This window comes from Cadophora gregata (genome assembly GCF_030347475.1).
Source record: "Cadophora gregata isolate MNR1 chromosome Unknown scaffold_13, whole genome shotgun sequence".
NCBI lineage: Eukaryota > Fungi > Ascomycota > Leotiomycetes > Helotiales > Ploettnerulaceae > Cadophora > Cadophora gregata.
The window spans coordinates 1,093,488-1,120,536 of NW_026695936.1; the positions used below are offsets into that span (position 1 = coordinate 1,093,488).

Consider the following 27,049-nt stretch of genomic DNA (forward strand, 5'->3'; position numbering starts at 1 on the left):
CATTTGGAATGACTTTATAGGGCAACGTCCAGTAGTCGAATGATGTTCTGAGGCTATGCTGAGACCTAACCGCCGTCATTCCAGAAATATACGTTGGCTGAAGATCCGCCATGGTACATGTCATAGGACCATGAAACTGGCTTCGGCCTCCAGGCCAGGACATGATTGCGCTGTGGCCAGTCGTTTAGTTAATCAGGGAGAAATGAGCGTCTCGGTATTGAGACTCTAGTGAATTATATCAACCAACAAACTGGCGACAGGACTCTGGCTCGCCTTAAACGCCGAAAACACACTTTCCGGAGCACAGCGCTGAAGCGCGGCGCTAAGGCTGCCTTGAAGGCAACGCGGTATTCAAATTTCAGCGTTCTTCGCTTAATTCCGGGGTCTGGATACAGGCCGTGCACTGCCTGTAAAAAGTGTGTTTGATACGGTAGTTGAGGGGATAAAGCCCGGGAGCGTACATGACACAATAGAATGATACAGGTAGCAGAGGATATTTAGGTTATGGCAAACATTTATTTCGTCAGCCCAATAATAGTATATAAATCAGGATCAGTCACCCTTGTGGAATATACATAAAAACTGGAAATTCTATGACGTTCAATTGTATCATCGGTTTCGCACTTCTCATTGAGTCGTTGGGGAAGCCCTGGTCACAGCAGCGTCTCCAGTTCTGCAGGCCCGCCCCGCCAGCCAACGTCTGAAACACCAGCGCAAATAATGATGGAAATAGGTACAGTCGCGATCGTAAAAGGCGCGTTGGAGCGCTTAGCAGCCTTCGTTATTGGAGGCGGAGAAGGTGAATTGCAGACAACAGACAGGCGAGACAGGGTATTAATTCTCGTCCAGTACCGCGGCCAATCAGGATAAATCTCAATGCAGGACTTCAAGATTAGAGTCACCCCACCGCCGCCAGTTTATTCTGAACCAACATCAGGAACGGAGAGAGGCTCAGATCATCTCAATTGAACTTCGTGTCCATCCCATCGTCGCAGAAGGGAAATTATCCTGGTGACCAACGAGCCAGCCAGCCTTTGGGCCCATACTTCTAGTCCTTGTCCTCAGCTTTGTCTCTCTGCAACTTTGGCAAAAAGCTTTCATTCTTACAGTCTTGGCCGACTTCACCATTTTGGACTACACGGAGTTCTACAGCACAAATTTGGCTACAGCATAGTCTCTCACAGTTTCTGAGACGCTACATACGATGGACTGCGCCAGGCAAGATTTCGACGAGCTCGCTTGGGATAAAAACGACGAAGAATGGGAAGAGGCTAAGAAAGCGCTGAGCAAGAAGTCCTTGTGCCGTCGTCTCGAATTATTGGTAACGGAGAAGTTTGGACAGCCAGCAACCTGGATTTCGCCAATGATCATTGGCGGATTCAACAACCTATATCGAATACACGTCGAAGATTTCTCACCCGATGTTCTAGTCCGACGACCCTCTATCAGTCAAGCCCAGTTTCCAGAGGAGAAAACTCTTCGAGAGGCAGCAACTATGAAGTACATACTGCAAAAAACTCACATACCCACTCCGCGGGTATTTTTCTACAGTGCTTCCTCTGATGTCGGACCATTCCTCATCATAGAGCGAGTTGAGAATAAATCAACTTTGTCACATGCCCTAACTACACCCGGACTTGATCGTTCAGTTACTCATGCCTTGGATCCCAAAATTTCGCACACGAAACTCCAAGATCTCTACCTTAAGGTAGCGAGTATTGTGTTGGAACTCTCACACCACAAATTTAAACGAATCGGATCCTTGGTTGAAGCAGACGATGGTTCTTTCGTCGTTCGTGGACGACCCATTACACAGAATATGAGCGATATGCTCCAACTTGCCAACATTCCTTCCGCTATCTTCTATCCAGAGGACAAAACTTTCGGTTCGTCTGACGAGTACTACTTGAATCTAGCGCAGGGCCATCTAGCACAGTTGATATTCCAGCAAAACGACTTAGTCAAATCAGCAGATGATTGTCGTAACAAGTACGTTGCACGACACCTTTTCCATCAATTGGCAGAAAAAGGCCGCCTTTCTCTATTCGGCTTCCGGGAGGATAACTGGTCTGCCTTATCACGAGCCAAAACTTCCACTCTCTTGCCAAGCCCCTCGAACACACACTCGTTTAGGCTCTATGGTGATGACTTCCGTCCAGGAAATATACTTATCAACGAGGGCAACGAGGTTGTCTCGGTAATTGACTGGGAGTTTACATATGCTGCACCCACACAGTTTGTGCTTGATCCTCCCTGGTGGTTGTTACTTGACACTCCGGAGATGTGGGATGCCGGTATTGACGACTGGGTGGAGAGGTATAAGTCTTCACTTGAGATATGGCTGTCCGCCATGAAAGAGGCTGAAAATAGAGAAGCTTATCAAAACCGTGACTCCAAGTTTACGGACATACCTCTGTCGTCATACATGAGGGAGAGCTGGGAAACTGGGCGATTTTGGTTGAATTATGCAGCAAGGAAGAGCTGGGCACTGGATACCATCTACTGGAAGTTTTTGGATGAGAGATTTTTTGGACGAAGGGTAGATCACGTTGAGCAGAATGAACTTTGGAAGACAAGACTGGATCTTCTAAGCGAAGGAGCTAGGAAAGCAATGGAGCCGTTTGTACAGCGCAAGGTAGAGGAGATGAAGGTGCGGAAATTAATCCACTGGGATCCGGAAGCAGCGAGGGCTCGTCTGAAAAGAGTGCTCCTAGATAGCGGAATAGATTAAAGAGGGAGTGTTTCTCTGAAATGTACTGGCGGGTTCCAATGCACGCGGGACTGGCAAGAGCCGGTCATTTGAGGAGTTGGAGCAGGTTGCAATGTGATAAAATAAAAGCCATTGCCGGTTATCAGAATGGGCCTTGACTAGAGCGAATTCAGAAGGAAACATACTAAGGCAAAGTATCAAGGGGAGAGTCACGATAACTGAGTGACGACTATACTAGTTTGAGAATTGAAAGAAAGTCGATAGCATCGATGTTGTAAGAACACCCCCTCAAAATGCAGAACAAATTGCTAAAGTCCTGAGCATAAAGTAAAAGAAAGTTTATAATCTCTGTCAATGGAATAGCCCTTTTCAAGCGATGTTTCGACTAATTGACGCCAGTGGAAAGTGACGCAGGTGGAAAGTTACCTACCTAATGTAGGTAAGTACCTGGACAAACGCAATCTCGTGATCGACAACTGACCCCAGTCAGGGGTTGGATATCCTCGCAGGCGTTCAACATCACTGCAAAGTGAGTGACCTCTTCCAACTTCCAGTCACACAAGACTGTGGTATTTCTCCATCAGAATCTCAAGAACCAGTAATGGCTTCCACAATTTCCCATAAACGAACAAGCAGTGCTGCAGATAACAACGCAATAGCACCTGAGCCGAAACGGCAAGATCGAGAGGAGGACTCGAAAGACACCTCTGCCTCAAATGTGTCGACAGCCACTCCTCTATATGTTTACGTGGTGATGATAGACTCATCTCCGCAGTATAGCGATGCGACTTCAGATATCCATGGCATTTACGCCTCCATCAAGGACGCCAACAATGCACTGAAGGGGATTGCGAATGGCTATGGTGGAGTACTAGATTGCTCATTTGGCGCTGAACCCGATGGCCGTGTCTTTTGGAGCTGCCAGGATGCTGGAGAAGGCGAGAGCATTGAGTTGGGGATTGCGAGAATAGAGGTTAAAGACGAGGGGTCCGAGCCCGAACGTAAATGGCGCGATTTCAACAAAGACTCTGATGTAGAATCTGGTGAGAGTCCAGCAGAGGATGAGGAAAACGAGTTGGACGAGTAGGATATGATCGAGTTAAGGTAGCACGAAGACTGAAATGAGATCAGTGGTCGTGGTGTGGTAGGAGTATCCTTCTATAATTGGCAGCAGATTTCGGACCGCGCTGACCCAACGAAGCAAAGTATAAACAATATTCGCTATGAAGGGATTCTGAGTCGTTCAAAGGGTGTCTCGTAAAGAGAAACTTGGGTTTTGTACTTGCTTCTAGTAATCTAAGCACGAATTATAAGTCATAGAATTCATCGATGCCGTATATTCATTGTGATTGAGACGTGGGTGTCTACCAATATCAGTCTTCACAGCATTTAACTATGCCCTAAATTCCGTTCATTCTTGGGATCTCCACCTCCACCATTCTCTCGAAATTTTACTCTGTGTCGCTTTCCACACTGTCGGACCTGGCGCCTTCCAACATGGGATGGTCTCTAAGCGCTCCTCCTTCAAGCGACAGTTGTTTACTTCCAATTTCTCTCCAAACTTTGCCCATATCAACAGCACAAACATCCCATAATTAGTATAGTTAGGACCGGACAGTCAGATAAGGTAAGTTATTCAACCACGGAACAATTAAAGACAAAGCTAAGATTCAAAAGTCATAATACCTCACAAATTCCCTCCAAGCCAGTCCATTCGCTTCAGCCCACACCATCCATACTATTATATGTCGACGGTCAAGCATTACACTGTTCGAAATACTTTCAAATAATGGAGTTTCCTCGACCTGAAGTAACATCCATCAAAGTCTTGCTGTCCAACGAAGACCCTGCCATAACCTTCCGGCCAAGTCAGAATCCATGCCAAATATCGGAATCTAAAGTCGTTGAACCCATTCATACTATCAGAAGCGTAGACGGTGCATCGGACACGGATGGAGAGTCCTCCATGCCAAAACCAACAAGATCCAAGACTGATCCCCTGACTCCGAAACGAATCGAATCACCTCACTTTTGGAAGCCTACAAAAGCCAGCAGGGCCAGGAGCCAAGCGACAAGAGCAAAAGCCAGTCGGAAGAATACAAGTGGCAATGAGACCGTTGTAACGAATTTCCAGGATACCAAGAAGAGTACGGATGCTGAGGAAGCAGTCACAGTGACTAGCCAGTCAGAGAGCACATCTAATGGAGCCATTCCTTCGGATATGACCGAGATATTTGTGGTGTTGCAATATGATAGCTTGTTCCCACATTGCAAAGCCCAGGGTGTTTTTATGAACATTGTTGATGCAAACAACAAGGTATGATGCTCATATATGAATTCCAGACTACATACTCAAGATATATCTAGGTCATCGAGCTTTTCAACGAAGACGAAGCACAAAGGGGTAGTGGAGAGAATCGAGGCAAAGTCCAACCATACATATCCGAACATGGTTGTCTGCAATACTACAGACATAAGACCAATCCAAAGGGTATGGTATGGGTTACCAGAGCTCCATTATACAGGAGCATGGCTCATTCGCTTGCTCCCTGGCCAAATGAGGAGGAGATGACGGTGTTGTGGAGTACTTCCGGACCTGCTAGGAGGAGAGCTGCGGGATGGGATCAGAAGCGTTGAGTTGGATTGGGCACTTGCGTGGATTGCGGATAGATATAGGGTTCTGGTGGAGAAGTATGGGCTCTCTCTTCTTGGAATGCTAGAATGATTGATGGATGGAGCGGTTCATGACGAGAAAGATGTTGTGATTGTATTACTGAGCCCCGGGTCACAATCAAAAAGAAAAAAACATGTATACTTTCAACCCCTTCGTGTGGTTTGGCATACGAGTCTCTCCAAAACGAATCACGTAATTTGGTGCTCAAATTATGCGAGGACTAAAAGCGATGATAGCCCTAGTTCATCCCAGCGATTTCCCTGTCATGCTTCGACACAAAGTGAGGGTGATGCACACAGTAAGCGTGAAAGTAAGGAGTAAACAAGAAAAGAAGTCACCATGTTGCTGAAAAGTACTCATTTCTCTTTGGAAAACCCATGTCAAGAGTAACACTTGGCTGTCATGAAGCACCACTATCATTAGAATTGAAGAGGAGAGGAAAAGAAAGACATCGGCAAAAAGTTGATCTCAAGTCCCGTAGGAGCGAAACCAAAACCGCCGCAAAAAATAAGCAAAACTCAAATGACACCTCTTTCTTTTGGTCAGAAATGCCGCCTTAGAAACCCTTTTAGAAACGGTTGAAGATATATGTTTCATTCGCTTCGGTTCGTTATTGGCGGCGCTATCTTTTGCCTTTTTGCGAAGGGAAGTTGCGTATTGGGGCAGATATAGGAGGTAGAGATTTAGGCAAAGTACAAGCATGTGTGGATGAGATAGATTTGGAATGTGCCTTTCGGATACGAAACACTGAAAGCAAAGTTAAAGCGTTAATGAGTTACGTATCGAGATGAAGATAGGGAAAAAGCAACTGCACCATAAGCTCTACTACAGTCCAAGGGTGGTGAAGTGCTGGCTGATATTCCTTCTATGGCTCTTGCTTTGGGCCTGCAGAGTCTCTTTTGTTCTTCAATACTGACACAGCCGAAATTGTAGTCATTATGTGGGCGATTCTCGTTTGGATCGTAGGTGGAATTCGAGATTTAGCGTCAACTTTTCTCTCAGTAAGGCTTCCCAGCACTTAACATCTGGACTCAAAACTCTCGTTCGGTAGAGCTAAAGGAAGATCCAGATAGACCGAAACAATTTGAGTTTATACGCCTCGCTATGCACATATGTCCAGACCAAGAACTGAAAAGAAAAAGATGTCTATTGATCTAGTCATGTATCCATAAAGCGTCTCTCCATCTCCTACTCCTCATATTCCACTACCATCCATCCCACCAACTCCCTGTATCGGCGCAAAAATCCCTGTCACATACCCTTCCGCATCCGCTGAAATCCTGGCCATATCAATCCTATTCTCCAGCGCATTATTGACCCCTTCCACAACAGCCCTCTCCTCCATCACACTTCCCATAACCTGCCCCTCCCTTACCCAATACGCCGCATTCCTCCCCCTCAATTCCTCATCTCTCAAAATCGTGTTCCTGAGAATGCCCGTAGCATTCAGCTTCGCCCTCGCAGTATCCAGTATCCTAGTCGATAATTCAATACGTTCGGGTGTCGTAGGCGGCGTCACGAATGCCCGGTTCGTGCTGGACAGATACAACATCCAGCCAAGCAGCGCATCGAGAGCAGCAAGACCTACACCGCGATACATTCGCATTTTCCAGAAGAAAAAATCGAGGTCTTCCGCGCGAGTAGCGCGCGCATTAACTTGGGGCTTGTACGAAGACACGAGGTATATTTCGAACAAAGCTAGACAGGCTGCGCCTATGGTGGCGGTGGTGCGCCATATGGCGCCTTCTTTACCGATGAAGAGGCCGGAGGTAACGAGAGCGAGGACGAAGAGGTTGAATATGTGCGGCGCGAGGACACTGGGCATGGAGTAGTAGAGGTAGGAGTTTGGGTCGTCGGAGTTGCAGAATGTGCATTCTGCAAGGACGGAGGGTCCGAATTGAAAGAAGAGGAGGCGGGAGTCGAGGCTGTTTAATCGACTTCGCAAGAGATTGTCTGTTTCTGTAAGGCCTGATGGGCGCAGGGCGGATAGTCGTGTGAAGAGGACATCGGTGGGGGTTTGGATTCGGGATTGCGTGAGGGTGAAGATGTTCTCGGGATTGAAGATGGGGATGGTCTTGAGGAGGAAGATGCCCGATGTGACGAAGAGGATTGTGAGGGCGCGAAAGACGTGCGGGGGAACTGGTCGAATCGATATACCGTGGATGGAGGGGGCGGCGCGTATGGAGCGGTAGTATGCTATGCCTTTGGGGAGAAGGATTGGGCCGAAGAAGAGGAGGAGAGACTTGATGCTGTGGAGAATTAGCAGATGGCGAGATTTGGACTAGTTATCACTTACGTCCCCCAGGATACCGCCATAATGAATAGGTGGAAGCAACTATGCAGCGTTGAAAGTCACAAAAGTGAAAGTCAACAAGACACAGTCGCAACTCTCAAGGATCTGAGTCTATCGTGAGATGGCAGTACCTGGCTTGGCACTCCACCGCCATCCAATTCGGCTAGCTTCCATATCTTAGCTCCATCCGAGCATCAAAAAGCTCTTTCAAATTTCTGTAGGTAGCTTTCTCAAGCACAAAACTTGAAAACTTTGAACTCACATTTCGCGTGCAAGGAACGAGCATTTATCAAAATGGTTTGTATATAGCTATTCAATGAGCTACCTTATAATTTCTTAGGCTCTCAATCCTCGAACACCAAAATCCATCCCACTCACACAGTGGCACTTTCGAAGCTTTGGGCGACTCTCTCTCCATGGTCCTCAAAGTCAAAAAGTATGCCCAGATCTAGCCCAAGTACTCTGCCAAGAGTCATCTCACTCGTGTTGCAGAATCCTAGCTTTCAAGCGATGGGGATTTTTGCGTCTTTTTGATGAGAGACATTCCTTCTTCAATACCGCTCACATAGTTTTGTGCCCATGCTTTTGCATCATGCCTGCCATAGCAAAGCAATCGATGTCCGTATCTTTTCCTGTAGGAAATCGAACGTGATATGTATCAATCGAATAATGCCCTGACCCTCCTCGAACCTACAACTCCTTCTTCTCCCCTCTCGCAGCGCCAGCCTTCTCACCCGGAACCTTCATAGCCTCCTTAGGCACCTTAACACCATCACCCTGTACCAAAGCCACGAGCGCAACAATCGCATCACTAACCAGCAGAATTACTGCTCCACATGCCAAAGCCCACGCCTGAATACTGACACTTCCCAACGGCGCGCGCGGGAACGACAGAAGCCATTCGGCGTAGTATGGGACCCAACCCTTGGGGATCCAGAACATGGCTTGTTTTGAGTACCAGAATTGGAGAAACATGCGTAGACCGTTCGTGCCGAGCCAGCGGAGGGTGGAGACGGCGCTGTCGAATTGGGATTTGGTTGTGTCGGTGGAGGATTCTGTTTGTATTGTGCGTCAGTCTTGGGAGGCTCTAAAGGTTACTTGCTTGGTGAAAGGGGCAACAGGTAGTTAGGGAGACAAACTGCTCTTCTCTAGCTGTTCGACGACTTTATCATGCTGTCTGCGTAGCTTTGCCCATTTCGCGAATTCGTCTTGGCTGCTGGTTGCGTTCATCTCCTGCTTGATCTTGAAGTATTGCGCCTTGAGATTTTTCTGCTCGGCTGTGGACTTGGATGTCGGGGTCGGGAAGAGGTTGAAGAGGTTCCATAGCTGTTAGAATATTAGACTATTACGAGTATTGTACTATGCTGGTGATGTAGGCTCTTACCAGGCGGTTTATGGTTGCGGCGCCGAACGTGTTCACCAGATGGATCGCCAGTTGGAGGATGAAGACTAGGAGGAGGAGAGAAGGCATTTTGAGGGATATACTGTAGACGTAATATTAGCCCTATAAAAGGCCTGTCGGGGAGGGTGGAATTGTACGTTGCTTTACGTGAAGGCGATTCTCAGATGTTCTGAGCGGAAGGTGATTCTGAAGCCTCATCCAAATCGTGTTCAAAGTTGCCCGGCACGCGAGGCTAGCCCACAAGGCTCCGAGCTTCGATGCAACGAAATGTCCAGATTCAAAACTCACGCAGCAACTTGAGTTTGCTTTCATAAGAATCCCATATCGCACAATGTCAAGAGCTCTGGATCCAGAAACAGCTGCATCATTACAAAAAGCCAATCTCCAAGCTGTCTACAATGACATAGCTTCAGCCCTATCCACCAAATCCTCGGAATTACTAGAAATAGAGTTTCTACCCAAAAGCCACACACTACCAGCTGGATGCAATGTTCTGGTCGAAGGAAACAATATTGCCGTCACGAAAATCAAATTAGTGCAGGCATTTATTGTGGCTCGACAGAGGTCTTTCAAGTCCTTGAGAGACTGTCACGAGGAGAAGGACAAGGAGCTTCGTGATGCTACTGCTGTTATGCTTTTAATGGATCCGGAACATCTCACAGCGGCAAATACACGGAAGAGGCTCATCATAAACTATGAGAATGGATCTAGAAGTGAGCATGAGCACCTTCTGAGGAACGAGCTCCGGTTTGTGGATGGGTACTTGACTTCACGACTTCATCGCCATACCAAATCACCAACGCTCTGGAGCCATCGTCGTTGGATCCTCGAGAAATTCAAGGATTTAGACATGGAGCATGATATTCTGCAAGACCTCAAAACTGTCGTATTGGTCGCTGCCGAAAGACATCCTCGGAATTATTATGCGTGGTCTCATATGCGTTGGCTAGCTCAAGTCTTCGACAGCCCAACGACTCGTATATCAGACGGTCCAATTTCCTGGTCTGGTCATTCAACAATGACTTCTATTGTCAAGAATTGGTGCCTCAAGAATCCTAGTGACACCTCTGGGTTCTCGTTCTTGCTGTTCTGTCTCTTCAACACTAGGCCTTCCAGCACCTCCGCGAGTACTGAATTATGTTCGACAGTCTGTGCAGATATCCTCAGGCTCGCTGTCTCGTTCAATTGGACTCATGAGTCTGTCTGGGTATTTCTTCGGACAGTCGTTGCTTCAAGAATGTGTTCCGAGTCGACCAGAATTAGCTTCTTCCAAGCCATCGAAGCCATTTCCGCCGCTCGTCCACAGCGTCAACCTGTTCTCGAAGCAGCGAAAAAGTGGTACCAAGAAAACCGACAAAGTGTTGAGAGATAACGCGGACGATAATCAAAAAGGAACGCAAATTGCCTTTGCCGCTGAGAATGTCACTTAACGAAATTTCAAGTTGAGAATCTCCGGAGTCCATGCACATCAATATCAGCGAACGTATTGGCATTCCACGTCATTTGCCAGCTCAGAAGACAATGAACGCAATGCAAAGTCAAAGAACAATTTGCCACGGGCACTGGTGCATGATGGTATTTCCAAATTTTTCCGGGCACATGTACGCAGGTTATCAAGATCTCGCGATCCAGACCACTTCTTGATCCCAAGCATTTATTAGAGATCTTTTACCCCTGGCCGGAATATTGTTGGTAAATAGTGGCTTTACCAGGGCCAGGATTTGAGATTGAGCAATGTCCACTGCAGAAGCGAGAGACAGGGGGATAAAAATATCCTTGGATGGAGGTGTCACAGACCTCAGGTATCGTCATCGACAGTATTGAAGACATTGAGGCCGTACTGGATGAATGCTGATAAGGAGTTTGCGGTCCATACACATAGTACTGGATTTGTATCATGAATCTGGGGACAATACAACATTTGTAGGAGAAGGCAGCTCGAGACGTGATATTGATACAGTCCCAGGTATCTCACCCAACCGAGGTAATGCCATGGTTCTCAAGAACTTTGTTTTGTTGTTTCGCTTCGGAAATTCGGCGTGGGGACAAAGAAGTATTTCGGGAATCGAGGAGAAACAAGCTCTTTCTGGATTCATGGATGGTGGGGAGGCAAAATATGTGGAGGAGTCCGTACGGAGGTACGCGGTCTGCAAATAGGATCTATTTCCAGACGCGCTGTAGACGTGAATCTGATGGTGCGTCCTAATGGTGGGGTGGCATTTTTGTGAGTGGGATTTCTATTCGGCATGTGCTTGCCGTATCGAAGATCCACGAGCCGCTTGAGATGTGGCGACACAAGAGTTCTTTGTGGCTGGAAGCAGGTTGAAGATTTCCTGGTGTCAATCCAGCCTGGAAGTGTTGAAAAGTTAAAAGAACAGAGGTTGGAGTTTACCAATAGAAGACCCTAGATTCGCGGGAGAGCAGTTAGTGCTGGGATGGGCTTCCACTCGTTCCACGGCTTCTACGCCATGTAGATGGCGCTTGTCCTTATGCTACCTAAGTTGGGACTTGGACCAAGAGCCTGCCAGCAAGAATTGCGCGTGCATTGCAGCTATTTTGGCTGGAGATATCAGGAGGCAAAATATTCGTATTCACGCCTGGGGTTGTATCGTACGTTGCCCTTAGCTTGATATCAAGCTGTCAAGGGGGCCTATCTCAGCTTGCATTTTCCTCTTCTTCGAGTCTCGAGGGCATCGAACCCGGGCTTGTGAAGGTGTTGCAGGGACACAGCACTGAAGCGCGATTGGGGCAATTATTCACGTCTCTGGAGCTTTTTCCCAGCTGGCTTGTGGCGTGTGTAGCTCGAAATGTCGCGGCAGCCAAGATATACAGCCAGAACGGGCAAATAGTAACTCGCCTCGCATGCTCGCAACAGGCTTTTTTACCCGTACTATACGGAGTACAGTAGATAGGCTGGTTTCATTATCTTACGCAGCGTACAGCAGTCTTGACCCCCCAGCAGGAGTTCGTGCAGGAGCTCGCGTCTGGCTTTGTTCAACCGAGCCACTGCAGTCGTCTGCGCCAAATTCAAAGACTCTACTCTTGACTTGACTTGATGGTGGTTGGGACAGACACCATCAGTCCGTTCCAGTAGTTGAAGATGGCTGGCCCAACCTCCTGCGGCCGCTGCAATTGCATCTGCAGAAATGACAGGAAGCAAAGCAGAGTCAGAAAGTTGACAACGGGATTGATTGCAGGTTATGCACATGACGATATGGTGATCGTGACGATGCAATTCAACAGCAAATATCGAGTGTCGTGTCGTGTCGGTGTCTCACCCACTGATAAATTGCTGATAGGAGTCGAGCTCATCTCATCTCGGCGTCTCCAGTTTTTGCGCTGGAGAGAATCTTGGAAATCCTGGCCAGAAAGTGCTTTGGGCCTAGCCGGCTTGACCTTCGCTAGCAACCACAGGCACCGGGCCAATAGCTGCTACCCGCCGCACAGCGGCCCACCCCACCTTTCCCCTTAACTGGCCGGACCCTGGCTTCTCCCTGGCCCGGTATCCCTGCTGTTGGCCTGCCTGCCTGCCTGCCTGCACTGCTCCGAGCGAGCTAACTTTCGCGCATCGGCCCTCCTTGCTGGTGTGGTGTGGTGTGGTGTGGTGTAGTGTGGTGTAGTGTGGCCCGGCCTCCGTCCCTGTCTCTGGCTCTGCTCGTGTCTTCTACTCATCCACCATCTCCAAGCCACTTCTTCTCCTTGAAACTTCTTCGACAAGTTTGGACGTCTCGCCTGCCCGTGTTCTCTTCCTCTTCACCACTCTCGTTAAGGCCTATCTATTAATTCCAACGTTCTGTGTCAATCGTCAAAGAGAAGAGCAGATAGCTACCGTTGAATTCTTCGGTTCTGCTTCAGTCAACAAACACGAGCCACCCAACCCCAAAAGAAGGTACGTTGCGTGTTTTATCTTTCCGTCACCTTCCCTCCCTCCCTCCCAGCCAGGTCCACCATCAAACCGCCGCCCAACGCCGCATCACAAAACAGCAGGAAGCAGTGTCCGGTTAGACAAACAGTCCCTTCCCTGCCTGCCCTTCTCCAAACCTGAACTCGTCCTATCAAAGAAAACCAATTCTGCGGCATCACATCACATCTCCATCTCCACATTCACCCGCGAAAGCCATCCACGCGGCTTTCATCCGTCCATTCTTCGCCATCACCCCAACAACAACACCCACCTCTCCAATTCTATCGACGCGGACTCTGCGGCCCATCACATCGTGCAATTGAGCTGTGCTGACCTCTGGAAAGTACTTGTAACAGCATAATTTCATCAAAAATGTTCGCCCAAACGCTTCTCCCGGCCCTCGCCGTGTTCGGTGTCGCTGCTGGTAAGTCATCTACAACCAATCCCCTCGACTCTTCTCGGTCTCGCAGATCATCAATTCACTCTCAACGGATATCTGCGGAAAAAGAAGAGGCGATGACCGAATGTTTTGGGAACAATTGGAACCTTTGTACTGACTCGATCTTTTTCCAGCCCAAACTGCAACCATCTGCTCCCAGCCCACCGTCACCGTCAACTCCCAAGCCGATGCCAGTCTGCTTTCTGGCTGCACGACTGTCGCTGGAAGCATTGTCCTTGGTAGCACCGCCAGCGGCCAGATCGCCATCGAGGGACCACAACAAGTCAGAGGAAACTTGACCTCTCAGAGCGCTGGTGGTCTGGTCAGCTTGACAAGTTCCTCCATCACCTCGATCGGCGGAGAGTTCAGACTTTTCAACTTGACCTTCCTCTCAACCCTCCAATTCGATGCCTTGACCAGCGTTAAGACCATCTACTGGGAGGCCCTCCCCGCTCTCCCATCCTTGTCGTTCTCTGGACCTCTCTCCAAGGCCGACAGTGTCACTATCAGCAACACCTTCTTGACTACCCTTAGCGGTATCAATTTGAACACTGTTGGTACCCTGCAGATTGACAATAACAACAACTTGAAGCAATTCGATACCCAGATTGCAAACATCACCAACGCCGTTAACATCAATGCCAATGGCAACCAGTTGGCTGTCACCTTCCCCAACCTGATCTGGGCTGCTAATATGACCTTCCGAAATGTCTCTAGCATCAAGATTCCTTCCTTGGCAACCGTCAACGGATCCATGGGATTCTACGGAAACTACATGGAAAGCATTGCCGCACCAAACTTGACCTCTATCGGAAGCTTTGCAACTGGTGTTGGAAGTTTGGCCATTGTCGCCAATGCCAAGCTCGCCAACATTACTTTCCCAGCCTTGAAGAGCGTCGGAGGAGCAAACCAAATCGCCAACAACACTGCTCTGCACGCCATCGCCTTCCCAGCCTTGACATCCGTTGCAGGTGCCATTGATTTCTCCGGAAACTTCACTACGTATGTATCGCAGCTTATTACTTATCAGAACGTAAGCTAACAAGTGCACAGCCCCGAGCTGCCAAAGCTTGAGGATGTCAAGGGTGGTTTCAACATCCAATCTCAACAAGCCATCACCTGCTCCGGCTTCGAGTCTCAATCCGGCGGAAAGGGAAGCATCATTCAGGGCAAGTTCATCTGCAAGAGCGCCACCGCTACCACCCAGACCTTGGACGGATCTTCTTCCACTACCGGTGGCTCCAGCTCTTCTTCTACACCAAAGAGTGATGCTACCAACTTCGGCTTCAGCCAGGCTGCTGTCGGCATTTCCTTCTTCGGTGGTCTGTTGCAAATGATGTTGTAGAGCATTGGGATGTTGGCGTTTTTCTTGAGTTTGCCTTACCATAGACCTAATCTGCCACGTTCTCATTGTCTTTTTATAATTACAACTCATCAGCAAAACGAAGCAAGTCATCAATCATTGAGCGTTTTGTGCGACCTTCATTAGGATCATTCTGGTTGCGGTTCGGGTTACGTGCGTTTAGGGAATATGGTCTACTGGCTCCGGCTTGGCCTATATCCTTCTCATGTGCTTACGACCTCTTTATTGGACGTTCCGCGTGATCGGCTGTATGCTTGCTGGCGGGCGATTAAGTGAGGTGGTTGTTGCAGGAGTGGGTTGGAATCTCTGGTGTTACTTGGACGGACGCTGATGGTAAAGTGGAGGACATTAGGACAGTCAAATTCCATACACCTTGTACATTGCTTCTGGATCGTATTGCTACTATTTTTTCATTTCTGAAATCGGGTTCCTGTGACAATATCATTTTTGTGTGCTCTCGTCATTCGTGTAATACAATTACTATTTTCTGCCTTCTCACCACATTTATTCTCACATGGCATTCATTCCCATTCTCTTTCTCTCGAATAGATACTATACTTCGGAAGACATATCCCAAACTTCTCATTCTTTGAAAATTGACAATCATTCATGGTCATCCCAACCTGTCAAACTATTTAAGAACGTTCCAAGCACTCATGCCTACCTCGCCTCACTACCTCGCACTCCAATCTTTCTCCAACGGACGGACCGAACCTCCCTCCCCTCCCTAGTCTCCATCTGATGCTGTCTTGTTTGACAATAAATAGAGTACGAGTACTGTAGATGGTGACGAATGAAAAAAAAAAAGTCAATTCGTTTCAATTGGGTGTGTGAGGTTGATGGTGGGCTGTTTCATGTTTTGCAGGGGAGGAGTTGTCGGGAGGGGGAATGCGAAGGATGGGAGGGGAGTGTGGGAGTGGAGCGGCTGGTTAGTTGGTGGTTTGTGTGATGTTTGATGTTAATTGGAGAGTGAGAGTGGGATTGCTTGCGTGCTGTGTGCTCGTCATAACTGGAAAGTGTGAAGAGGAGGAAGGTCTTGTGTGACAACGAGAAAGAAAACTCGACTCAAGTTTAGGTTGAGTAGAGAGTGAGGGTAAAAGTAGACGTGAACAGGAAGGGTGTCGAGTGTGAGGAGGTATTGTCTTGACGGGGGCGGTGGAGAGATTTAAACTGTATTTGTCATGTTTCTCATTCTGTAGGTTAGTTACTATGAGGAGGTGAATTGTTTGTTATGTTATCCGAATGTCTGTCCATTTGTCTCGCTGTCTTGCTTTGGAAGTGGATGGAATTCAAAGAAGACGGAGCTTCCTGTTCTTGAATGTGAGAACAAGGTTCGGAGAGAAGATGGAGAAGACGTGTTGATATAAGCGTTGATGTTACAAATATCTCTAAATATCTTCCTGCTCTACATCGTTGTCTCTCTACCTGTCTGTCTGTCTGTCTTTCTACACATCTATCTAAATATCTACTCTATATCTAGCATGGCCCTTCCGGCTGCTGGTATCTGGAAAGGGCTCATATCTTTCTATGCCGGAATCTATCCTCTCTATTCCTCATTTACAGCTCGACTACACTATCATCACCGTGCAGAGCAATATTCGACCGCCGCCGTGCAATTGATGTCTTTACAGCTTCGCCTTGGGCGTGTCTTGCTTCACCATGATCTCAGCCACGATTCGGCGCTGCACCTTTCCTGTTGCTGTTTTGGGCATGTTGTCTGTGAAATATACCTAGGATCAAATTAGCAAGAGTTCGAAATGGTAACCGAGCTCCAAATAAGAACGAACTGTCCGAGTGGTTACAGTGGTAGGAGGAAACGGAGACATACCTTCTTCGGGACCTTGAACTTAGCCAGCTTCTCAGCAACCCACGCCTTCACCTCCTCCGCATTAATCTTCTCCCCATTTTTCGGCACAATAGCCACCGCAACCTCCTGCCCGTACATCTCATCGGGAATGGCAAAGCTCACCGCCTCGCCTACCTTAGGATGTCTAGCGAGCACATTGTCCAACTCAATCGGTGAGATCTTCTCGCCTCCTTTATTGATCAACTCCTTGATCCGTCCCGTGATGACGACATAACCATCCTTGTCCAACTTGCCCTGGTCACCAGTGCGGAAGAAACCCTCTGCTGTGAAAGATGACTTATTGGCTTCAGGGTTGTTGAGGTAGCCTTTCGTGACGTTCTCACCGCGGATACAGATCTCTGCTTCTGAACCTTGAGGAACTTCTTCGCCGGCTTGGTCGATGATGCGGATTTCTACGCCCTGGCCTATGCCTACACTTCCTGGTTGGCGCTTTGCTGGTGGGAGAGGATTGGAGGTCATTTGATGGGCGGCTTCGGTCATGGCGTATGCTTCCAAAACCGGGGCATTGTAGGCTGCTTCTAGCTGATGGAAGACGGTTGGAGACAGAGGAGAGGAGCATGAGCGAATGAAACGGATCTTGGGCTTGGTTTGTGGAGGAGGGTTCTTGAGTAGGATCTGGTGGATTGTTGGGACCGCGGTATACCAGTTGGCACCATGGGTAATGAAGTCGTCCCAGAATTCGGAGGCAGAGAACTTGAGAGGCACGATCACTGAGCCGCCGCTGTAGAGGGGAGCGAGGAAGCCTGCCAGGAGACCATGGACGTGGAAGAGTGGCATGACGAGCATGGTTCTGTCGGCAGGTGTGAGCTCATAGGTAGCTTTGATGTTTTTCATCGTGCGGGTGAGATTCTTGTGTGTCAATGGCACAGCTTTGGGACGACCAGTGGTACCACTGGTATGGAGTACGAGGGCAATGTCGTCTGGCTGGGCTGTCTCGAGTTTCTGGTTTCCCTTTCCCTTGAGCTTCCCCTCGTCCTTGACATCCAACACTACTTCTTGTCCATTCCAATAGCACTCTGCAATAGCAGCACTGTACTTCCTCGCAGCTCGAACAGCAGGTCCATCTTTGGCATAAGAGCCTTTTGGAACAAGCGCAACAGCGGACTTCAAATCGTCAATGTAGAACTCGAATTCCTCCTGTTTGTATGCCGAGTTGAGGGGAGCTGCAATGCCCCTCTGCCACGCGCTGGCTAAGAATGCAACAATGAACTCGTAGGTATTCGGGAGAGCTATCGAGACAGCAGCTTCAGGAGTGACGCCTAACTTGGCCAGCTTCTTTTGAAAAGAGAGGATTTCAGCAGAAAGTTGCTTATAGGATATGACGAGAGGATTGGGTTTGGAAGGGATGATAATGGCGGTAGCATTATCTCCCGCTGAGAAGGAATTGGAAAGTGTCGTAGCCATAGCGAACTCTTTGTTGATGAACCGAGGATGCTAAGTTATGAAAACGACTGGAGAGCGTTTCTCAGAAATTATTATATCGATTGGAATTTCCAGCAGTGCAATTGGGACGAGAAGAACTAGCTTCTGATTGGCATGTGCTGCACGTAGACTTTGCGCACTTGCAGATGTCTGGACCAACTGACGTCTGATTTCCTCCTGGGCTTGCTGTTTGAAGTCTGTATGGCGTCTTATCGCCGAGATAGGAGCAAGGATGAGCTTAAATTCATGCTGACTAATATTGCATTTCACCGGCTAGCCTCATGGATGAGGCTGAGAGCTCGAGTTCATGTTGACGGCTTCGAAACAAACAACTTTCACATCTCAGCCATTCGGCCAGTATGTCGAATCCTAGCCAGACCCCGACGCCTCGAAGTGGTGGTCTTTCACTCTATGCAAATTTGCTAGACCCGGAATCCACAACCCCTGGCACAATTTCGAAAGGGCCCGTTGTCTTCAAACCAGCAGATGCAGCAGATGATGGGTCAGCTAAGAAACCACAGATAGATTCAGGTAAGTGGCACTGTTTGACAGTCTTCATTTTAATAGTACTGACACATATATATAGCAGCCTTACGGTTCCAACCGACCAAACGACCACAGTTGTCGCAAAAGCCCAAACCAAAACCCTCATTTCCCAAATCCGTGCCAGGAGACACGACAGGTTCACGCAACGTCTCTAGTCCTTCATCTGCTCCCCAAAACCCAGTCCGACCAGCAGCAAAGACTACCTTGGCTGACTGGACGGGCCTGGATGATGATGATGTGAATGGTTTCTATGGAGGGGAGAAGAGACAAAGAGGTGGAAAGCGAAGGAAAAAGAACAAGCCAAGGGAAGAATATATAGCTGTGCAGGACTGGGATGATATTTATGATCCGTCGCGACCGAACAATTACGAGGAGTATAAGCACAGTGATGAGAAGATTCGAGAGGTTAGGGAGTGGAAGGATCGGTTGTATGCTCATAGGATGGCTAGGAAGTCAAGCGAGAAGGACAGTGATGAGGAAGATTACCGTCCACAGATGAGCAGTGAGTTCTGGACTTCTTCGATTCTGGTCCGACTTGCTGAAATGACTAGATCAATTTGCTCCGCCTCCGAACTACTCTTTCGCACCACCTCCAATGGACTCTCTGAAGAAACCCCAAGAGAGCACGGACAGCAACGTGGATTCAGATACATACAGTCCTGCACCCCCTCCACCACCACCTCCCGAAGATGTTCCTCCTCCAGCTCCCGAATCGTTGCCCGCGGGGGCGATATCCCGAGCTCCCGTCCGTTACAACCTTCCACCACCTCCAAGCGACATACCCAGCTCAGAAGCAGAATTAGAGAAAGCTCTTGCAGAAGAACCAGATGACGATGAGGCTGAGAGTGAGGATGCCCCAAGATCGTTACGGCCTGGTCAGAAAGGCTTTGCAGAACGATTAATGTTTAAGTATGGGTGGAGCAAGGGCAAAGGTCTTGGTGCTGAGGAATCCGGAATCGTCAATCCTCTTCGTGTACAGATCGAGAAGCGAAAGAAAAAGTCTGATGCTGAGGGAGGTGGGTTTAGAGAGCCTGGTGGACGGGGCAAAATTATAGGTGGGAAGAAAAATGTTCCTGAGAAGGAAGAGGAAGTGGGGAAGTTTGGTCCCATGTCGGAGGTGATTGTTCTGAGGGGCATGGTCGATGGTATGAACCTTGACGAGGAGGTTGAAGGCGCTGGAGATGGAGGCCTGATGCAGGAAATTGGGGACGAATGTGCTGATAAGGTATGGTGGATTATTCAGATCCTGCAGATTTTGACTGACGAGAATAGTATGGGCGAGTGGAACGCGTCTATATCGACAGGCATGGCACCTCTCCGAAGGTCTTCGTCAAGTTTACGAGTCCTCTTTCTGCATTGAGGGTGAGTTCTTATATGCACTTAATACTTTGCTTACGTACTAACAAAGTTAGGCTGTTAATGCACTGGAAGGGCGAATCTTTAATGGGAACACTATCTCGGCACTATTCTATGAGACAGAGCGGTTCGAGCAAGGGCTCTATGACTAGACACTGACTCTTGCCAAAACAACGATATCTAGAAAGTTATCTTCGCAATAGCGCCACTTTTTCCCTGCTCTTCGTATAGTGACAATCTTCGTCAGTACCAAGCAGAGCCTCGTTGATATCCTTTGCCCACATCCTAACATCTGGAACTAAGTTTTTGGGAGCATTCTGCGTGGATGTAATGGTACTCTTAGGATCTCTAGGAGTATTTCTTGCCTCTGATGCCGCGAAGCTCAAGTTCGACTTTCTTTAGACGCAACGCATCTTTATCCAAAGCTGCCCACCAAATTCTCCCATCTTCCTCCACGTCCTTGACGTGATCCATATTTCCGGTTGACTGCTCCTCTGCCCACTGACTGGCGACCTTGTTGTTCGCATCATCCAGATTAGTGTAGGTTTCAAGAAGCCTCGAATTAGATTACGGTAATAGTGACTTGGGACTGATTCGTATAAAGAACTCGTACTAGGGTCGTTGACTTGATATGTGCGGTACGGGAACTGAAGGCTTGGATACGGGAGTTTGTAGTACTGGATGTCTCCGCACTTTTCTTACGTTTTGACGTGGACACAGATGACGCGGATGATGTTTCTTTGGAAGGTCTGCTTCTTTCGCTTCGGCTTAGGGGAGTCTTTGTTATTGAGCTGCTTGACTCGCGTTGGCGTACGACGCTCGACAATTATTGTGGATGACGGTGCCGTGGATGTGGATCTAGACTTTAGAGTGGAATCGTTGTTGGTACAGGGTGGCGTGGAAGAGTTTCGATCTGCTTTGGGCTTTTTGTTTGGATTTGCTGTGGAGGAACTGTTACCATCAGCACTTTCGCCTCGCTAGTTCATCGTTGTCTTGGGACGAAGTTGACTTGAATTGTACGGCATCGTTGCGCGGGGTCTTACCGAGTTCGAGTCTTCCAACTCTGGGTCATTGATTTCGGCAGTTGAGCTGAGAATATGTCATCACATGAACGTGTGAATATGCATTAGTACTTCATATGATCGGACTGCTCTTATCTCAAGCTCAAGCCTCAATGTCTTCACTAGGCGGGCCAATTATCCAAATAACGTTTGAGCATTTGGCTCTCTGTACTTCAGGTTGGTAATAATATAGCTCTCCTAATAATTGAGAGTCTCGTTCGAAACTGTACCATGACCCTGAAGTTAAATTCCAGCCGATGACGCTGCATTTCTCAATTAGAGGTTGGTGGCTCAAGTGATGGTATCAATCCTTTCTGGCAAATTTCGTGTTTTAGAAGCTGTGACTGACATGGCTGGCAGCCAACCACCATCGCTCGTTCTATTTTGCAACAAGCGGTATGGTAGTGCAGACAACGAAACTCGATTATGACTTGAAGCAGGCCATTTGTTTATCCGCCCCACTGTCTCGCTTAATTGAAGTTGACTGCCTATGTAGGTAGGTTCCAAAGTCACGTCAATCGGAACGTTGTGAGAAATCCGGTAATCACCAATGAGGCATTCAAATCAGTAAGAATCCATCGAAAACTTTAGCGCACGCGCATGAATGTGTGACCTAAGCATCTCTCATCAACCCAAGTCCCTGCCACGAGCCAATTATTTCAACCCCCCTCATTGGCTCGGCCCCTCTCCTACAATGTTTTCCGTTGATGATAGCTGCCAATGGAGTGTCCGAGAACTAACCAGATCTAACCAAGACTCCCAAATACCCCGATATGTACCAAGCAGACCTGCCATCTCCGCACGACCCTGTCACAACGACGACTCGCTGCTCACATTGAAGGTGATTCGCATACCAGGCACTTCGTCCTGCGCAGTCACTGGATGACCGGTCATTGTTTAACGCTTGCTCAACTTGAGAATTGACAGAAAGCTACGAACCAACTATTCCCTGCCCTTCAGCTTTCCGAAAATGGGGTTTCAGCTTGCTGAACCAGGATTGAAGACGATTCGCTCCCGATTTCTGTGTAAACCCGCCACGAAGACCCATCTTCATTGTTGGAGTATCCCTCACTGATCGAGTCCTGAAGCTTTCACACATCTTGTACAGGATCCAGCACATGACGAGTCGGTATGTGGTTGTGAGGATTGGTGTTTGGAGACACTGGTGAGACTCGTAGTTGGAATGGTGAGGATTGATAAATTGCTGATACTTTCTTAGTTAGAAAAGTCGGAGAGGAAGTCGATATGGTCTGTATTTAAATAAGATCCCAAGATGGTAGATTCGTTTGCAGCCAGCGCATTTACTTGCAGATCTGTTTGTTTGTGATGTTGTCAGTGGTTTCACCAGTGTTGTAAATTTCTGTCGGAAGTGTTAATTGCACGACAGATAATGGGAGAGTTATTCTTCAGAGGCTGACCGACAAACATACAGGAACAGGAGATATGTATCTATCCACTATTTGAAGTGCATCCAAGTGACGGTACTTAGAGGCTATGACTCGACTCATTGGCCCTGTCATCATCCATTACCAGCCACTACAAATTATACTTCAACTGCCGCAAGGTACAAATCGACAACACCTACACAAAATTGGAAATTTCGAGGTGTGTTAGGTTGTTTGCTGAGGTTCACAGTGGGAATCCCGTCTTGAGGTGGATCTGGAAGTCCGGCAAAGTTCTTCCCCAATAAGTAACAAAATATGCGGAATTACAGCATCGACAATGTTATCGACACGAAATTCGCGTGAGACTGCGTGAAATATCAGCAAGAAACAATGCAACACCGGGGCACTTGCTGCAGAAATGCAACTAACAACCTCTCCAGCACTGCCAGCGCTGGAGGAATCCCAGCAAATTCGGCCTGTGGATCACGACACAAAAAAACACCCTTCATCTCGGAGAAGGTGGCTTCTCTCATCTTAGGGGCGGTAGGAGCTTGTTTTACAATTTCTATAAGTTCTTGCTGTCCAAGTTTGACGTGTTCTGATTGTTTTTGTTGTTTGTTGACTCTTTGACTCGCTTCGCGAAAGTGGGGCCCTTGTATCTCACCATTACGAGTCTAGCAAAACATCGCGACGGAAGATCACTAGGCTCTTGCTTGTAACGAAAACTACTTAACAGTCAGCCTTTATCACAGTATAGAAGATACTGCTCACTGTGAGCAAAAGCTTCATTAATTTATGATAAGGGAGGTGAGGATTCTCAATTCCCCAACGTCATTGCTCTCCACCCAGCTCTTTTTAGGAGCCAGAGGATTTACTGTTTATCTTTTGGAATTAGGAATCATCGCGCCTAGATACGGTGGAGTACAGCGTATTCTTCGACTATCTAAGTCAGACATACAAGTATCAACAAAAAACCCGTCTCCCTGTCCACTTTAACATTTCCATGAAGAGCCATCGAAGCAGTGTGAGCAGTCACGTAACTTTGAGTGTGGTTTGTCCATGGCCTTCAAAAAGTTTGCAAACAGATCATTTGGAGCTATCTGGAGCTTCTTAACCAGTAAGCTGGCTGTGAGCAATGCAAGCACGCGCCCGATTAGAATCCTCGAGCCTGATCGGCGAGTGCAAATTGTTCGCATGCATGAAATCGCTTTCAACAACATCTATGCGTGAACGAGGAGCATCAAACCCAAGGTCAACATGTCGAATCTGAGCTGCTGTGGTGTAAACCCACTCTGTGATGAAGAGGGCTGCGAATCAAGAGTAACGCTGCGGATCTTGCTCTTTAGCTGAAAAAATGCCGTATCTTTGCCAACGAAGATAGTCACGTTCCAGATCTCAGACCTAATTTCCTGATCATGTGTGCTGGGATAGTTGCTATCAAGTCAAGCTGTAGAAAGCTGAATAGTAGCCTTCACAAGGTATTGTGCAGCGAGCTTGATCCCCGGAACATAAACCGAGCAAACCCTTCGACGACCGGGGTCTTGTGCCATATTGAGGATGAGTGCCTTCAATGTGACATCCAGACTTGTAATGGCATTCGTGACAGTGTCGATTTCGTGCATTTCGTTGTCCTTGGCGATCTCTTTTGGCATTTTTGAGGACCATTCCCTCAATGAACAATTCCTCTTCGGCCACGACCAGTTTCCGGATCAATCACATGAGCAGGAACAACATCTTCGTAGTCTTGGACAGATTAAGTAAAGCATATGAAGTGTGGCAATGGTTCACGCGACTCCGAATATGTTTGCTCCAGGTCATCGCCATAGAACGGACAGCAAGTCTTCGGTAAGAGCGAATTCCGACTGGAGCCTCCTCTCACTGGCTTGCATGTTGTGCTAACCTCGTCAGCACAGCTCTATAGTAGTTGAACTCTAAAGAACTCTGACAAATACATCAATCTGGCAAACATGCTCTTAATTCAAAATATAACATTGCAGAAATTCGAATTGTGAGGCAGCCAGCCAGTCGCCTGTTGCACCCAACGCCCATCGCAATGTATATAATACAGGAAACAGATCTATCGTCTTTTCACATCGACTACCCTCTTGAGCCTGATTCGCCACCTCTGGTCTCTGGTCTTACGACCGAACTACTCACGCTGCCACTCCTACTCCCAGCAGCAGAACCCTCTTCGGCGCTCCTCTCAAGGAAGCCTGTCCACAGGTCTGCCAACGACTCCTTGTTCGTAGGAGTCTCAGTAAAGTATTCTGAGGAGAGAGAGGGCGTACTTGGAGTACGGTAGAATGGTGACATGGGTAAGCGTAAACTGCTGTTCGATCCACCCGGTCTCGCAAGACCCGCTTGCTCTTTCTGCTCGTCGGTCCAGTTGAGCAATGATGCTATCAATTGCAGTATCTGAAACTTCTTCGGATCAGACCGGTCGAGAGCAAGGAAGTGCAAGAAATGGTTAGTGACAATTTGTCTAAGAAAGTAAGCATAGGCGGGAGCTTGCTTAACATACGAACATACCTATCAATATTATCTTCCGGTTTGGCCTTTTTCAGATACCTCAAGGCCTTCGTGAGGTGGTCATTCAAAATGATTGCTTCGTGCCGTAATTTACCGACGAGAAGATTCTTCTCCTTAATCTCTTTCTCAAAGGGTTCCAGACGGTCGACCTCGGCCTGTAGCGCTCCCTTTGATGCCTCGGCTTCCGTAGCCCTAGAATCAGAATCCTGGACAAGCTTCTTGAGAGCTTGGAGCTGCTCTTCGTAAGATTCTACCATCTCTCTCAATTCCCTTTTCCGGGACTCCTGAACATCTTGTAAGGCTCTCTGTAAACCTTCCAATGTTTGCGATCGACTGTCTCGTTCAGATACAGCCTCCTCATAGGATTCTTTCTGGATCGAAAACTGCTCTTCCAGGTCTTTGATTCGCTCCGCCAACCCTTCTCGCATGGATCTCTCCTCCATTGCAAAAACCTCCCAATCTCCCATTGCCTCTTTGGCAGCTTCGGCCTCATCTCTCAGCTGCCTGGTCTGCTGAACCAGATCTTCTCGTTCACTGACCCAATTCTGCTGAGACAAGTTGTGCCGATTTCTCAAACTGGACAATTCTTTCGAGGTTTCGTGAGCCTCTTGCTCCAGCCGTTTAATATCCCCCTCCAGACTTTTGACATTGTTCTGCAAGGACTCGTTCTGAGATTCGAGCTCCTCGATCTGCTCCTTCGCTTCGGCGAGTTCTTGCTTATCCGCTTTTAACCTTTCTCCCAAACTCGACTTAATAGTGTTAATGCGCCCTAGGAGTGATTGGTACTGTGTCTCAGCATGATCCTTCGCAGACTCGGTCTCCTCTAGTTCGGCTCGAATAGTTGAAACCTCCTCCTCGTGCCGACCCTTAATCGTAGAAACTTCGGCCGTGTGCTTTGACTCGATGCTTGAGATTTCTTCTGTGTGCTGTCCCTTGATCGTCGCTATCTCTTCAGAATGCTTCCCCTGGATATCCTCCAGCGCCTTCCGCAATTGTTCCACCTCAAGACGAAGAGCTTCTCGTTCCTGCGACATGGCATCGAATCGTAAGCTAGCATCTGAGGTCTCTAATTGTTTGTCATCTGATCCACCCAATGTTCCGTGCTCCATTTGACTGCCCGACTGTGACGAATGCTCGATGGCGTGGCCATTGCTGGTCGAATCATGATTGTGACCATTCGTTTGCAGTTTGGTACTCTCAGAGAAAGCTGCATCGCGAGGTGTATTCTGCGCATCAAGTCAGAACTTCTACATCTTTCTTGATGACATTCGTAAATTGAACAGGTGTCATCCGTACCGCAGCCGATTGCCCTGAGTCCTCATCGCCCTCTACATCCCCATTTTCCGAGCCAGCTTCCTTCCCATTTCCAGGAACCTTGAGAGTTTCTTCAGTCGTCTTCCCTTTTCCCGCTTTTTTCTTCTTGTTGGTCTTCTTCTTGGGGGCTAAATGCAATCAATGTATCAGTAACAACAGACCAGATGGGCGAGGGGCTTCGGAAGCGATGAGACAACGAACCTGAAGAGGAGGACTGTGAGGGATCCGGGGGAGCTACAGCAGACATAGTTGATTCGAGTTGGTTAGTTGTGGACGGTGGGAGAAAAGCCCAACGCAGGTTCTCGTATTCTCAGCAACTCTCAAAGCCCAAAGTGACCTGAAGCGTAATTGCTCCTTTGCGGTTTAGCGCAGATCGTGTTGAATCCCTGCCCAGGACAGGTTGGTGCACGTTTCTTCTTAGTGCAGTCCTGGCCACGAACCTCAATTCTCTTTCAACGTCGAGTCTGGCGTGGAGCTCTCAACTGCAGGACTTCATAAATAGCTCTCATCAATAATCTACAATGAAGGAAACCCACTCCTGAATGCAAGCTTTGTTACGGATTTATTACGCGAACAATTCTCCATTCATCAGTTCGAAATCTTACTCCACAGTTCCACCTCCCCAAAGCGCCTCGGGTCACTCAGTGACCTGGAGTTCGAGCAGCCGGAGCAGCTCGTAATGGTCGGGGAGCTTAAAGAATAGGCTGGCCTCTTCAGAAATGGTTGCTGTCGCCTTACTAAGGAGTAGTTACAGTTAAGCTTGATGAATACGTTTCTCAAAATT

The 27,049-nt window shown here is 48.1% G+C and overlaps 11 protein-coding genes across 11 annotated transcripts; 6 read left to right on the plus strand and 5 right to left on the minus strand.

Annotated features, from left to right (window-relative positions):
* Window positions 1–1,204: 1,204 nt before the first annotated feature.
* ONS95_003833 (uncharacterized protein) lies at window positions 1,205–2,731 on the plus strand (the record flags this gene model as incomplete). Its single annotated transcript, XM_058497163.1, has 1 exon — window positions 1,205–2,731. One exon carries the CDS (start codon window positions 1,205–1,207, stop codon window positions 2,729–2,731), a length of 1,527 nt encoding a protein of 508 aa, XP_058353106.1.
* A 580-nt stretch (window positions 2,732–3,311) lies between these two features.
* ONS95_003834 (uncharacterized protein) lies at window positions 3,312–3,797 on the plus strand (the record flags this gene model as incomplete). The annotated part of the gene is made up of 1 exon (XM_058497164.1): window positions 3,312–3,797. The coding sequence occupies one exon, from the start codon at window positions 3,312–3,314 to the stop codon at window positions 3,795–3,797; it is 486 nt and encodes a 161-aa protein (XP_058353107.1).
* Window positions 3,798–4,499: 702 nt separating this feature from the next.
* On the plus strand, window positions 4,500–5,347 carry ONS95_003835 (uncharacterized protein; the record flags this gene model as incomplete). Its single annotated transcript, XM_058497165.1, has 2 exons — window positions 4,500–5,027; window positions 5,078–5,347. The coding sequence occupies 2 exons, from the start codon at window positions 4,500–4,502 to the stop codon at window positions 5,345–5,347; spliced, it is 798 nt and encodes a 265-aa protein (XP_058353108.1).
* Window positions 5,348–5,768: 421 nt separating this feature from the next.
* Window positions 5,769–7,804, minus strand: ONS95_003836 (uncharacterized protein). The gene is made up of 2 exons (XM_058497166.1): window positions 7,681–7,804; window positions 5,769–7,633 (listed from the first exon to the last, which is right to left on the minus strand). The coding sequence occupies exons 1-2, from the start codon at window positions 7,698–7,700 to the stop codon at window positions 6,580–6,582; spliced, it is 1,074 nt and encodes a 357-aa protein (XP_058353109.1). The 5' UTR covers window positions 7,701–7,804; the 3' UTR covers window positions 5,769–6,579.
* Window positions 7,805–8,367: 563 nt separating this feature from the next.
* Window positions 8,368–9,148, minus strand: GET1 (GET complex subunit get1; the record flags this gene model as incomplete). The annotated part of the gene is made up of 3 exons (XM_058497167.1): window positions 8,368–8,732; window positions 8,817–9,003; window positions 9,062–9,148. 3 exons carry the CDS (start codon window positions 9,146–9,148, stop codon window positions 8,368–8,370), a joined length of 639 nt encoding a protein of 212 aa, XP_058353110.1.
* Window positions 9,149–9,410: 262 nt separating this feature from the next.
* ONS95_003838 (uncharacterized protein) lies at window positions 9,411–10,451 on the plus strand (the record flags this gene model as incomplete). Its single annotated transcript, XM_058497168.1, has 1 exon — window positions 9,411–10,451. The coding sequence occupies one exon, from the start codon at window positions 9,411–9,413 to the stop codon at window positions 10,449–10,451; it is 1,041 nt and encodes a 346-aa protein (XP_058353111.1).
* Window positions 10,452–13,355: 2,904 nt separating this feature from the next.
* ONS95_003839 (uncharacterized protein) lies at window positions 13,356–14,767 on the plus strand (the record flags this gene model as incomplete). Its single annotated transcript, XM_058497169.1, has 3 exons — window positions 13,356–13,407; window positions 13,557–14,424; window positions 14,476–14,767. The coding sequence occupies 3 exons, from the start codon at window positions 13,356–13,358 to the stop codon at window positions 14,765–14,767; spliced, it is 1,212 nt and encodes a 403-aa protein (XP_058353112.1).
* Window positions 14,768–16,410: 1,643 nt separating this feature from the next.
* ONS95_003840 (uncharacterized protein) lies at window positions 16,411–18,056 on the minus strand (the record flags this gene model as incomplete). The annotated part of the gene is made up of 2 exons (XM_058497170.1): window positions 16,411–16,515; window positions 16,614–18,056. 2 exons carry the CDS (start codon window positions 18,054–18,056, stop codon window positions 16,411–16,413), a joined length of 1,548 nt encoding a protein of 515 aa, XP_058353113.1.
* Window positions 18,057–18,266: 210 nt separating this feature from the next.
* ONS95_003841 (uncharacterized protein) lies at window positions 18,267–21,226 on the plus strand. The gene is made up of 5 exons (XM_058497171.1): window positions 18,267–18,605; window positions 18,661–19,122; window positions 19,172–19,845; window positions 19,893–19,982; window positions 20,033–21,226. Exons 1-5 carry the CDS (start codon window positions 18,434–18,436, stop codon window positions 20,126–20,128), a joined length of 1,494 nt encoding a protein of 497 aa, XP_058353114.1. The 5' UTR covers window positions 18,267–18,433; the 3' UTR covers window positions 20,129–21,226.
* Window positions 20,325–21,048, minus strand: ONS95_003842 (uncharacterized protein; the record flags this gene model as incomplete). The annotated part of the gene is made up of 3 exons (XM_058497172.1): window positions 20,325–20,532; window positions 20,679–20,927; window positions 21,020–21,048. The coding sequence occupies 3 exons, from the start codon at window positions 21,046–21,048 to the stop codon at window positions 20,325–20,327; spliced, it is 486 nt and encodes a 161-aa protein (XP_058353115.1).
* Window positions 21,227–24,732: 3,506 nt separating the features above from the next.
* Window positions 24,733–26,676, minus strand: ONS95_003843 (uncharacterized protein). The gene is made up of 3 exons (XM_058497173.1): window positions 26,467–26,676; window positions 26,248–26,393; window positions 24,733–26,177 (listed from the first exon to the last, which is right to left on the minus strand). The coding sequence occupies exons 1-3, from the start codon at window positions 26,510–26,512 to the stop codon at window positions 24,825–24,827; spliced, it is 1,545 nt and encodes a 514-aa protein (XP_058353116.1). The 5' UTR covers window positions 26,513–26,676; the 3' UTR covers window positions 24,733–24,824.
* Between the last annotated feature and the right edge of the window lie 373 nt (window positions 26,677–27,049).

What these genes read in the sequence shown, in the direction of transcription:
- ONS95_003836 (XM_058497166.1), bottom strand. Translation starts at nt 7,700, where the DNA reads ATGGCGGTATCCTGGGGGAC. An exon ending in ATGGCGGTATCCTGGGGGAC is followed by an intron (nt 7,634 to 7,680) that starts GTAAGTGATAAC and finishes AATTCTCCACAG; the next exon opens with CATCAAGTCTCTCCTCCTCT.
- ONS95_003843 (XM_058497173.1), bottom strand. Translation starts at nt 26,512, where the DNA reads ATGTCTGCTGTAGCTCCCCCGGATCCCTCACAGTCCTCCTCTTCAG. An exon ending in CTCACAGTCCTCCTCTTCAG is followed by an intron (nt 26,394 to 26,466) that starts GTTCGTTGTCTC and finishes GATTGCATTTAG; the next exon opens with CCCCCAAGAAGAAGACCAAC. An exon ending in ACTCAGGGCAATCGGCTGCG is followed by an intron (nt 26,178 to 26,247) that starts GTACGGATGACA and finishes CTTGATGCGCAG; the next exon opens with AATACACCTCGCGATGCAGC.
- ONS95_003841 (XM_058497171.1), top strand. Translation starts at nt 18,434, where the DNA reads ATGTCGAATCCTAGCCAGACCCCGACGCCTCGAAGTGGTGGTCTTTCA. An exon ending in GAAACCACAGATAGATTCAG is followed by an intron (nt 18,606 to 18,660) that starts GTAAGTGGCACT and finishes ACATATATATAG; the next exon opens with CAGCCTTACGGTTCCAACCG. An exon ending in GGGACGAATGTGCTGATAAG is followed by an intron (nt 19,846 to 19,892) that starts GTATGGTGGATT and finishes TGACGAGAATAG; the next exon opens with TATGGGCGAGTGGAACGCGT.